Source organism: Ceratotherium simum, chromosome 5, assembly GCF_057802395.1.
Source record: "Ceratotherium simum simum isolate JZ-2026a chromosome 5, ASM5780239v1, whole genome shotgun sequence".
Taxonomy (NCBI): Eukaryota; Metazoa; Chordata; class Mammalia; order Perissodactyla; family Rhinocerotidae; genus Ceratotherium; species Ceratotherium simum.
In genome coordinates this window covers 48,714,091-48,726,148 of record NC_141904.1, presented here as the reverse complement: position 1 = coordinate 48,726,148, position 12,058 = coordinate 48,714,091, and the positions used below count along the sequence as shown (strand labels likewise).

At 36.8% G+C, this 12,058-nt stretch overlaps 1 protein-coding gene across 8 annotated transcripts in view; it reads left to right on the top strand.

Annotated features, from left to right (window-relative positions):
• Nucleotides 1-12,058, top strand: part of SETD2 (SET domain containing 2, histone lysine methyltransferase) — a 139,443-nt gene that overhangs the window by 90,801 nt on the left and 36,584 nt on the right. For all 8 annotated transcript variants that reach the window (XR_015552216.1, XM_014791438.2, XM_087430869.1 and 5 more), the window contains 2 exons: nt 2,138-2,186; nt 5,100-5,283. Coding sequence is in view for 6 of the 8 variants with exons in the window: in XM_014791438.2 (XP_014646924.1) it covers nt 2,138-2,186; nt 5,100-5,283 (233 nt within the window). In the remaining 2 variants the exon portion in view is untranslated. The remainder of the gene's footprint in view (nt 1-2,137; nt 2,187-5,099; nt 5,284-12,058) is intronic.

Genomic DNA, 12,058 nt, shown 5'->3' with positions numbered 1-12,058 from the left:
ACTGGCTCCGAGCTAACATCCATTGCCAATCCTCCTCCTTTTTTGCCCCGAAGCCCCAGTGGATAGTTGTATGTCATAGCTGCACATCCCTCTAGTTGCTGTATGTGGGACACGGCCTCAGCATGGCCGGAGAAGCGGTGTGTCGGTGCGCGCCTGGGATCCGAACCCCGGCCGCCAGTTATCGGAGCGCGCGCACTTAACCGCTAAGCCACGGGGCCGGCCCAGTTAGCCATATCCTATGTCAGCTAGTACAGAAGATAAAGTGCCTTGGAGTCAGACCGTCTGATAGCATCATAACCTTGGGCAGGTTGCTAAGCTTTTTAAGTAAGTTTTCCCATTTATAAAACGGAGGTAACAGTACCTTCCTCATACGGTTGTTTTGAAGCTCTAATTTCAGCCATTTGAAATGCTTAGCATGATACCTGGCACACAGAATAAGTGCACATTTAATTATAACAATAATTATCTTTAGGGCCGGCCCCGTGGCTTAGCGGTTAAGTGCGCACACTCCGCTACTGGCGGCCCGGGTTCGGATCCCGGGCGGGCACCGACACACTGCTTCTCCAGCCATGCTGAGGCTGTGTCCCACTTACAGCAAGTAGAAGGATGTGCAGCTATGACATACAACTATCTACTGGGGCTTTGGGGGGGAAAAATAAATAAATAAAATCTTTAAAAAATAATAATATCTTTATTCAGTAATTTATCAACATGCATGTAGTATTGAAGGATTAAAAAAAATCTACATTCGGATAGATGGCCTTGTATCTGTGTAGTCCACATTTGCATTTTTAATGACAACTGAATATTACATCTTGACCCTCCCTCAGTTGTGTGACATGTGGTTTCTCATTTTCTACAAATATTGCTAGAACCAACAATCATGTGGAAAGAGGAGTTCTCTGATTTTATTAGAGTACAATTCCTAAAAAATGAGACTACTACGTCATATACATATGGTCAGTGTTGTGAGATTACTCTAAAGGGAGGTTATCATATGATGTACCATTGAGAATGTGTGGATTTGCCCTTTGCCCACTTGATTGTTAAGGAAGTGTTGTGCCCAAGAGCTACTTGATGGACTAGAAAAGTGAGGGATTGTCAGGGAACAGAACAGGTTCTAGGCCTTAGATTCATACAACTAGAAAAGGTACCTCAAGGCTTAAAAACGTAGTTTACATTTCTCAAGAACAATTTTGGTACAGTATTAGATACTATTTTAAGAGCAACAATAATCTAATGCTTATTTTTTCTTTTTATAAATAACAACAATAAGAAAGTAGATATTATGTTTGGCCATTAGCCAAGTTGGTTTTGCATTTATAGAAAAATATGCTGAAGCCAGCCCTGATGGCCTAGTGGTTCAAGTTCGATGTGCTCCGCTTCAGCGGCCCGGGTTCGGTTCCTGGGCGCGGAACCACACCACTTGTTTGTCAGTAGCCTTGCTGTGGTGGTGGCTCACACAGAAGAACCAGAAGGACTTACAGCTAGAATATACAACTATGTACTGTGGCTTTGGGGAGGAAAAAAAAAAGAAAAAAGAATAGACGTGTTTAACAAAAAAGAAAAATAAGGATATGCTGAATACTGGGAATTGTCTTTACACAGGTAATTTTTTTGAAGTGTTTTTACATAGCTGAGTTATTACTAACCTTTTCTTCCCTTAAGTAGGGATGGTGAGTGAGATGTTAGAATTATATACTCTCAGTAAAGGAGCTATAGATGACTTCATTTTATATGCAGAAGGCATATGTAAATTAAGATTATCAGGAAGTGTATTCCTGCCAGGAATATAATTCCCTAGTTACTTAGCCTGTTTACTTAGCTAATGAGATCATACAAGCCTGGTAGATGTTAAAAAAAAAAAAAAATATATATATATATATATATATATATATATATTATGTGTGCGTGTATATATGTGTGTGTGTGTGTGTATATTTGTACTATATGTTTTTACTTATTTGTAAGGAACCAGGATCTATTCTTATTTAAAGCCATATATAAGTCAGATTTTCGAGAATAAATATCAGCCTGTTCCTTCCCATTTCTTGTTGCCATATGAAATCAGTCAGCTTCAAAGCAATCACCACTTCCACTCCACACTAATAACCTTTCTTTGGTTTATATTTTGCAGGAGGTATATCGGATTCCAAAGAAAAGTCAAGCTGAAAAGGAGAACACAAGTAGGTATTCAGAGATACTCTGTGTATATGGCTTTACAAATATTCTTTTTGAAGTACACAGAGGTAACTGATAAGAATTTTAGCTATTTTGTCTTTGAAACCAGACAATATGTAATTAGGTAAACGAAATATTTGTGTAAAAATTTGGAAACTGCATTTTTATTCTTTCTTAGTGAATTTTTGCCAAAGGAGATGTCCCTTTATACTACCTGTGTTGTTGCTTTCCTTGAAGTCATGGCCTTTAGTAGCTTCTCTTCCATTCATTTGTTCCTCTAACACAGTCATTCTTAAACTTGTACTCCTAGAGGTTCGTGTAAGTCTTTACCTGTAGATGTTTATATTCAAAATCCTTTGTGTACATTCATTTTTCTGGGGAAAATTCAAAACTTGCCTCAGATTCTCAGAGAGTCAATGACACCTCAAAAGGTTAAGAATTATTATTACAGAACAGAGAGGCCATGGCAGTCTTGTTTCTGGGCTTTACCACTTAGTTATGTTTCCAGCATACTTCTTTAGCAATTAAAGCAATGGGATCAATCACAGTGGCTATTGTTGGTCTCTCGAGCCCCTTCAGCACTGACTCAATATAAATAGGGTGAAGGAGCCAGTGTGATCATGTTTTTGGTCTTTTTCTTTATTTTCGGCATGAAGAGCTTTTTATAATCTTAAATCTCACTGGTTAAATAATCTTGTTGGTTAAAGACCTGTGAGGTGTCCTTTGCATCATTGTTGTATTTTTTGGATATTTTTAATTCTACTGGGCGTCCTACTTAGGGCTGCAAAGAATTCTTCCCATAAGAAAGAAGGTAGAGTCGGGCAGTACTAGTTGGCAAAACAAGTGGCACCACTATAGAACTGATCATCAGAGGCTAGCTTCTCTGCGCCTACTGAGTTGAAATCATTAGCAAGATAGGCAAAGCTTAAATTCCTGTGAGAGTTCCCCCCAATATTTTGCAAATGTCTTGTTTGATGTGGCCCTCTGAGAGATGCAGGGCATAGTGTGTAAAGGACTGCCATAATCTTTTCAGGAAGCAGTCTTTTGTGTGCCTACTTTAGTTTCTCCCTCACATGTAGAACAACCCCCACCCCCAGTCTCAGGATTTTAGATTAAAGAAATGCTTATAGGGGCCGGCCCCGTGGTGTAGCCGTTAAGTGCACGCGCTACACTGTTGGCGGTCTGGCTTCGGATCCCAGGTGCGCACCGAGGCACCGCTTGTCAGGCTGTGCTGTGGCGGCGTCCCGTATAAAGTGGAGGAAGACAGGCACAGATGTTAGCCCAGGGCCAGTCTTCCTCAGCAAAAAAAAAAGAGGAGGATTGGCATGGATGTTAGCTCAGGGCTGATCTTCCTCACCAAAAAAAAAGAAAGAAAGAAAGAAATGCTTAAAATTCAAGCCTGGCTTCTATACCTCAGTGTCAAGCAATTAAAAAGCTTACAACTTTTGACATTCATAAGAATTGTGAAATACTTGGGGAAATGTGTAGTCCAGCTTTACTCTCATTTTATAATATGAGAAAATCAGCCTTAATAAATGGAATGACTTCTCTGCCTCACATATTCTAAGATGCAGAGTCAGAATATGAACTGTTGGTGTGATTCCTTTTCTTTTTTTACCAGGATATAGTGAAGAAATAGCCACATTTTAAGGAAATTAACACCGGGGCAAGGAACCTAGGTTTGAAGGAAGAAATAGAGTAGTCATGGGCAGATACAGATGAAACTAGATAATAGTACTTCACAGAAGGATGTTGTGCTAGTACCTTGTGAGCTGGAACAGTTGTTTTAATTGTGTGGTATTTTCTTCCAGCATGTGGTATAGATGAGTTCTTTTAGCTTCTCACTGACAAATGCTCATACATACCTGTAGATTAGTAACTGTTTTGCAAATAAATGGAGTTTTTGGCAACTAAAAGGAGAACTGCGAGAATGGCACATACAAATCTAACCCTACTGCTAGGAAAAAACAACTGATAGCATGTTTTTCTGAGATGAGAAAAAGAAAAACCAGTTAATATTGAGAATCTGATTTGTGCTATGAGAGATATTTTATAAGAAATTCTCTCCTCAAGAAGAGAGCAATCTGATTAATCAGGTAGCAGTACTAACACACAAAGTACCAACATATAATACCAGTCAATTTATATTGAAATATTCTGTGGTGGGATTTAGACTTTTTAGGGAGATGAGAAACTAGGAGTTGTGATCAGTGAAAAGTGGTACTTAGGACACCTTTTGGGAACAGTGGCAATGAAATTGAGGGAGGATAGCGTGAGTGAGAACCATTCTAGATAAAGAGACTGAGTGAAGAAGGTTAGTAGTACCATCTTTCAATAGGAAGCTGGCATTTTTTTTGAAGATGTAGCTCTCTGGCTTTGATAACTTCTTGAGTTATCATCTGTTATCACCTGTGTTTGGAATATTTTCCTTTTAAAATTGTAGTTCATAAAAAGTTGTCTAATCCTTTTTTTTTTTTTTCTTTAAATTAAAGAGACTTTTCCTATTGAGATTTTTATGCTTAGTGTGCCAGGCTGCTCTTCTACAAACTATAAATATGCAGAGTTACAGGGGCAGTGGAAGGCTTTTACATTTTGAACTGACAAGCAGACTGCCTTGCTAAAGGTAATGGGAACATCTTGCATGCACATGTGTTCCACAGAACTTGTTAGAAATGGTGAAGGCTTGGACTGAGACTTTGGTGGGGAAAGGTAGAAAAGGGCATTCATGGAAGAGACTTGCAGGAAGTAGAGTGTACACACACACAAGACCTTGTGTCTCATCCAAATTCAAGACTGGGTATATGAGGAAAGAGTACATAGATCCATTTGTTGGATAGAAATTTTATTACACAGTTGATGTACTATCATGAAAGAGAAAAGTCTACCAAGTAAATTTTTTAAAAACCCTTTTCGCTTAGTAACTGAACGAGGAAGGGATACTGTTGGCTTCAGAGATCAAACAGCTGCCCCAAAGACTCCTAACAGGTCAAGAGAGAGAGACCCAGACAAGCAAACTCAAAATAAAGAGAAAAGGAAACGAAGGGGCTCCCTCTCACCACCCTCTTCTGCCTACGAGCGGGGAACAAAAAGGCCAGATGACAGGTAAGTGGCCTGTGTGAGTTATTCTCTGAGCAAGTCGAAAAGTGCCCAAGTCATGTTCTTCTGATTTGGCGTAGCAAAGGCTTTTTGAATAAGTATATTCTCTTGATGAGTGAGTAGAAAACTTTACTGATAAATGTTGAGACAGTCTCTTTTGACAGTAATAATAGCTGTGAAAACTAGTAGATTTTTTGTACTTGAATGGTTTCTGCTTGATAACATTTAAATGCTATTTGAGGAGTCACAGATCTGTTCTTTAAAGGGGAATGGCGGTTGGTGGGAGATAACTCTTCAAAGATAATGGTAATTCTTCCAAAGTCAGAACTTTCTTTTCTAGTGAATTTTGTGCCACACCAGTCAATATGCTGATTGATCCCTGTGTCAGAGGGTGTCTTTATCATGCTGGTAGAAAAACATGCCACATAATCGCCCGCTGGGGACTAGAAAACATTTATTCTAGAGCAGGTCTTTTTAAATTTACTTTTTAAAAAATTGAAATATAGCATTCATGTAATGTAGTTGTCAGAATTTTTGATTTTGGGCTGTCTGGGTATGTAGTAGTAAGTCATGATTTTAATTTGCATTCTCCTAATTACTAAATAGATTGTCATATGTTTATGGGCCATTCCTGTTTCCTCTTCTGTGAAGTGTCTTTTTATATGTGTTGTTCATTTATTAAATTATGTCTTTTTGAGTTTTAGGAGTTCTTTATATATATTCTAAATATAATTCTGTTTTGGTGATAATTTTTGCAAGTGTTTTTTCCCAGTTTATGGCTTGTATTTTGACTCTTTTTGTGTCTTTTGGTATACAGAATTTATTAACTATGGTATAATTTAATATATCATACATACTGTATGTTTCCTTTGAGGTTAGTGCTTAGTGTTTTTTAAGAAATTCTTCCCGGACCAGCCCCAGTGGCCTAGTGGTTAAGTTCAACGTGTTCTGCTTCAGCAGCCCACATTCAGTTCCCGGGTGCGGACCTACACCACTTGTTTGTCAGTGGCCATGCTGTAGTGGCGGCTCACATACAAAAAGCGGAAGATTGGCAACAGATGTTAGCTCAGGGCAAATCTTCCTCAGCAAAAAAAAGAAAGAAAGAAAGAAAGAAAGAAATTCTTCCCTACCCTTAAGGTGATGATACTCCTTTTTCTTTTTTTTAAAGAGATTTACGTCCTTAATCCATTGGAAGTTAATTTTTATATATGTTGTAAGGTAGAGATCTGGTTTCATTTTTTTCTAAGTGAATACCCAATTGTCCCAGCACCATTTACTTAAAGCTCATCTTTTCTCCACTGATCTGCAGTGCTGCCTCTCTCCAACAAGTTTTCATATATGGGAGGATCTGTTTTTGGGCTCGTAATGACGGTAGCTTATATTAAGTCTTAATAAGAAGTAGGGCAAATCCCTACTTGATCTTCTGGGGTGTCATGTCTTTTCTTAGACTTGTTCTTCCTTAAAATCTGCTTGTCAGGTTTCTCCCACTCTCTCCAGCTCCTCAAAGAGATGATTCTGAGGAGACTTGATATCTTTAAAATTTTGAGTACTCCTATTCCTATATTGAAATTGAGTATTTAATATTCTCTGTCTAGTTAGGTCTTCTTTAATGTTTTCATTAAGGATAAAGATTTTCATTAATCTCTTTGTTTATAGTTTTCTCCAGAAAGACTTATGTATCTTTTGGTGTATTGATTTCTGAATTATTTTCTTAATTTTTTGTTACATTTTCAGTTTGTTGCTTGTGTTTGGACTTGCAGTTTACTTTTGTGTATTGATCTCATGTTTGGCAACCATACAAAACTCTCATTAATTTCAAGAGTATAGGGTTTTTTGCCCTTTTTTTGTCTTTGTCAACAGTCCATATCATATGAATTTGTTTTGTTTTTCCTTTCTAATTCTTAGGCCTGGTTCTTGTTATTTTGCTAGCAATACTTCCAACACAAATGCCAGAATGATAGCATTTTTTATCTTGGTAATTGATTTCTACTCATGGTTTTATTTCCTTCCACTTTTTTAGGTTTATTATGTTGTTTTTTTATTTCTTAATTGGAATACTTGGGATTCTTGGCTTATTAGTTTTCAGCATTTTCTCTTCTAATAAAAGTGTTTATGGATTTAAATTTCCCCATAAGTGCTGCTTGAACTACTCTTTTGATAATGTAGTTTTATCATAATCTAGTTCTAAATACTATTATGATTTGCAGTTTGTGTTTAAGTTTCTTTTTGTTAAATTTCCAATTTAATTGCTATTAATTGGTGTGTACCAGTTCTTAGAATTTTAGTGAGACTTGCTTTATAGTCACCTTTGTTTGATATTAATAGAAGTATGCTGTCTTCCTGTTGGTAGGATTTAACTGGTTTATCTTTTCTTCCTTCCTTTACTTTCAGCTTTTCTGTGTCTGACAAATAGCTTATAGCTGATTTTTTTTGTGTGTGTGTGAGGAAGATCAGCCCTGAGCTTACATCCGAGGAGCCAATCCTCCTCTTTTTGCTGAGGAAGATTGGCCCTGGGCTAACATTCATGCCCATTTTCCTCCACTCTATATGAGACACCGCCACAGCATGGCTTGGCGAGCGGTGCGTCACTGCGTGCCTGGGATCCGAACCTGTGAACCCTGGGCCCCCAGAGCAGAGTGCGCGCACTTAACCACTATGCCACCAGGCCCGCCCCAGCTGTTTTTTCTTTTTAAATCTTTTTTGACAATTCTTTAACTGATTGTTTAAACTTAATATTCTGAAAAACATAAGTAGTTTAGGATACTTGAACTCTGTTCATTCAGCTTTCCAAATTTATATGCTATTATTGTCCAGTATTATACTTCCTTCTTGCCTCCATCAGTTATTAATTTTTTGTATGTACACAAACTGATTTATTTAGTTTGTTTATTTTTTTTTTTTAAGATTTTATTTATTCATTTTCTTCCCCCCAAAGCCCCAGCAGATAGTTGTATGTCATAGGTTCACATCCCTCTAGTTGCTGTACGTGGGACCCGGCCTCGCGCTGGACAGAGAAGTGGTGCCTTGGGGCGCGCCCAGGATCCGAACCCGGGCCGCCAGCATCAGAGCGCGCGCACTTGACCGCTAAGCCACGGAGCCGGCCCAAGTTTGTTTAAATTTACCAGTTTCTTTGTTTCTCCTTCTGAGCTCAGACCTTCCTTTAAAAGGTTTCTTTTGGTGATTTTCTGTTCATAATATTTCAATTTTTATCTAAAAAGTCTTTTTCATTTTTTTGTTTGCATTTCTCATCCTCAGTTTTAAAAATCAGCTTTATTTAATCAGCATATATAAATTACTTACAGTAAAATCACAATTTTAAGTGTATAACTGAATGAGTTTTGTCAAATGCATACAGTTCTGTAACCACCACCACGTGGAGTCATGATATAGAACATTTCCGTCATCTCAAAAAATTCTCTTGTGCCACTTTGTGGTTAGTCCTCTTCTCCTACCCCTAGTTCCTGGCAACCACTAATCTGCTTTCTGACCCTCTGGTTTTGTCTTTTCCGGAATGTCATATATATGGTATCATCTACTATATAGTATTTGAGTCTGTCCTCTTTCACTTAGTATTTGCATTTGAGATTCATCCGTGTTATTATGTGTCTCAGTGGGTTCTTTTTTTATTGCTGAGTAGTAGTCCAGTGTATAGATATACCATAGTTTGTTTATAAATTCATTAGTTGATTGGCATTTGGATTGTTTTCAGGTGGCTATTGTGAATATTACTGCTATGTATAAGTTATGTGAACATTGATTATCATTTTTGAAAGCAAGTTTTGCCAGGTTAACAGTCTTTGAACAGTTTGAAGCTGTTATTCTTCAGTCTTCTGGCTTCCCTTATTGCTCTTATGAAACTTGTTGGTCTAATTGTTGCTCTTCTTTAAATAATTTGGCTTTTCTCTTGGCCTGCTTTTTAAGATATTCTCTTTGTTTTTGGTGTTGCAGTATCACCTAATGTTTATATGAGGATTTATTTTTCTTTTATCTGATTGAAATTCGTTCAGCTTTTTGAATTTGAATATCATCTTCCAAGTTACTAATTCTCTTCAGATCTAATCTCTTGCTTAACCATATCATGGATCTTAGGGGCACTGAATTGAATTGAATATTGGATTATTCTTGGTTCATGACACTTATCATTTCTATGCATGGACCTCTTCTCCGTATATGTATTATAATGTAATACGCCCTGGAGATCCCAGCACAAAAGCTAGCATCTTAACAATCATAAATCTAGCTATGTCACTTCTTCCTGTACCATCCCCTGCCTTTATTACTTGAAGTAACACCATCTTGCATCCTGTGTTCATTATACCCTGGCTTTCAGTTTTTTAAATATAGTCTTATGTCATCTAATATATATTTCTTAAAACTGTATTAGTTTTTAACTTTATGAAAAGGCTATTATTCTGCATTTAATTTGAGGGTACTTTGTTTTCACTTGATGTTATATTGCTAAGATTTATCCATTGTAGTATGTGTCAGTTTCTTCATTTTCGTTGCTGTGTAATATTTTGTTATAAAGCTTTTTCTGTTATGTATAGTGCTATTATGATTGTACTTATTTTGGTGTATATGTGCAAAAGTTTCTCTTGGGTATATGAATAGAATTGCTGAGTTGTCAGGCATATGCATGCTCAATTTTATATGATAATTAAGTTTTAATTTCCATTCTTTTTCCTTTCTAGATGCTTCATGGGGTTCTTTTTCAAATCTGCCTGATAATGTTTTATGGTCCTGTTCCTTAGTCATATTTTTAATAGCCTCTTTTATTTTATTAAACATTTCTTATAGCTTATGTTGGATAATTCCAGCATCAGTAGTCTTTGTGGGTCTCTTCCTCTCATTTGTTGAGATATATATATAATTTTATAATGATATAAAGTATATTTTTATTTTATATATATATAATTTTAGTTTTTGATGAATTCATCTTCCATGGAACTTTATCTGTGGGAATTCATTGAGGCCTGAATTTAAGGTGCTCTCTTCTGTAGATTATTTGCATTTGTTTCTGCCAATCAGCTAAGGCAGAAACCCCACTAACACTTTATTTTTTATTTTTATTTTTTTTCATTTTTTATTTGTTTATTGCAGTAACATTGGTTTATAACATTGTAAAAATTTCAGGTGTACATCATTGTACTTCTATTTCTGCATAGATTACATCATGTTCACCACCAAAATACTAATTACAACCCATCACCACACACATGTACCCAATTATCCCTTTCACCCTCCTCCCTCCCCCCTTCCCCTCTGGTAACCACCAATCCAATCTCTGTCCCTATGTGTTTGTTTATTGTTGTTATTATCTACTACTTAATGAAGGAAATCATACAGTATTTGACCTTCTCCCTCTGACTTATTTCACTTTGCATCATGCCCTCAATGTCCATCCATGTTGTCACAAATGGCTGGATTTCATCGTTTCTTATGGCTGAGTAGTATTCCATTGTGTATATATACCACAGCTTTTTTATCCATTCGTCCCTTGATGGGCACTTAGGTTGCTTCCAAGTCTTGGCTATCGTGAATAAGGCTGCAATGAACACAGGGGTGCATGTACCTTTGCAAATTGGTGTTTTCCAAGTTCTTTGGATAAATACCCAACAGTGGAATAGCTGGATCATATGGTAGTTCTATCGTTGATTTTTTGAGGAATCTCCATACTGTTTTCCATAGTGGCTGCACCAGTTTGCACTCCCACCAGCAGTGTATGAGAGTTCCCTTCTCTCCACAACCCCTCCAACACATGTTGTTTCCTGTCTTGTTAATTATAGCCATTCTGACGGGCGTCAGGTGATATCTCATTGTAGTTTTGATTTGCATTTCCCTGATAGTTAGTGATTTTGAACATCTTTTCATGTGTCTGTTGGCCATCTGTATATCTTCTTTGGAGAAATGTCTGTTCAGGTCTTTTGCCCATTTTTTAATTGGGTTGGTAGTTTTTTTGTTGTTGAGATGCATGAGTTCTTTATATATTTTGGAGATTAAGCCCTTATCAGATGTATCCCACTAACACTTTAAAGGAAATTTTTAGCTTAGAGATTCTTAGGCCATATATTTTTTGCTATTTGGATAAATGTTATGGCATTATCTGTGAAGCTGTTATTAGGTGTTTCTTTGCAATAAAACATCTTGAAATTGGTTGTCATTTTTTAATTTTTGCCAAGAACAGTTTCTCAGAAGTTTGATTTAGTCCGTGGAACTTCACAAAAGAATCTTTAAGCCCTCAATTCTCTTCTTGTGAACGTTAGAGCTGACGGTTTCTTGTGGACCTACTGGGCACATTAGTCAAAACTATCACAGGGTATTAGGCTTAGCAGTAAGCTATTATACTTGGTATTGCACAGAGAAGACTATGTGAGTATACTTTCCCATACTTTTGTGTGTGCATGCTCATCTTTCACTTAACTGTCCTTTGTTGCTGTATGTTAGAAATGTGTGTGGTCAGACATACATAAATTGTGTAGCTTTTATTAGTGTGTGTTGGTTTTTGTTTTAATTTCAAAATTTTTAGTTATACAATTGTCCCGAACTATGAAGAAGAATTTATAGTTTAGGATGCTTACTAAATAATTAAGAATTGATTAATTAATAAATAAGAATTTATTTAGGATGCTATATGTATCTTTAATGTGAGGTTCTAGAATCTGAGAATAAGGATAAAATTATTTTTGTCTAAGTGTCTATTTCCTTGAGGTTCTCTCTTGTCTGCAAGACTCCTTAAGTAATTTCGAGTATGATTTTTTTGTGTATGTGTGTGAGGAAGACT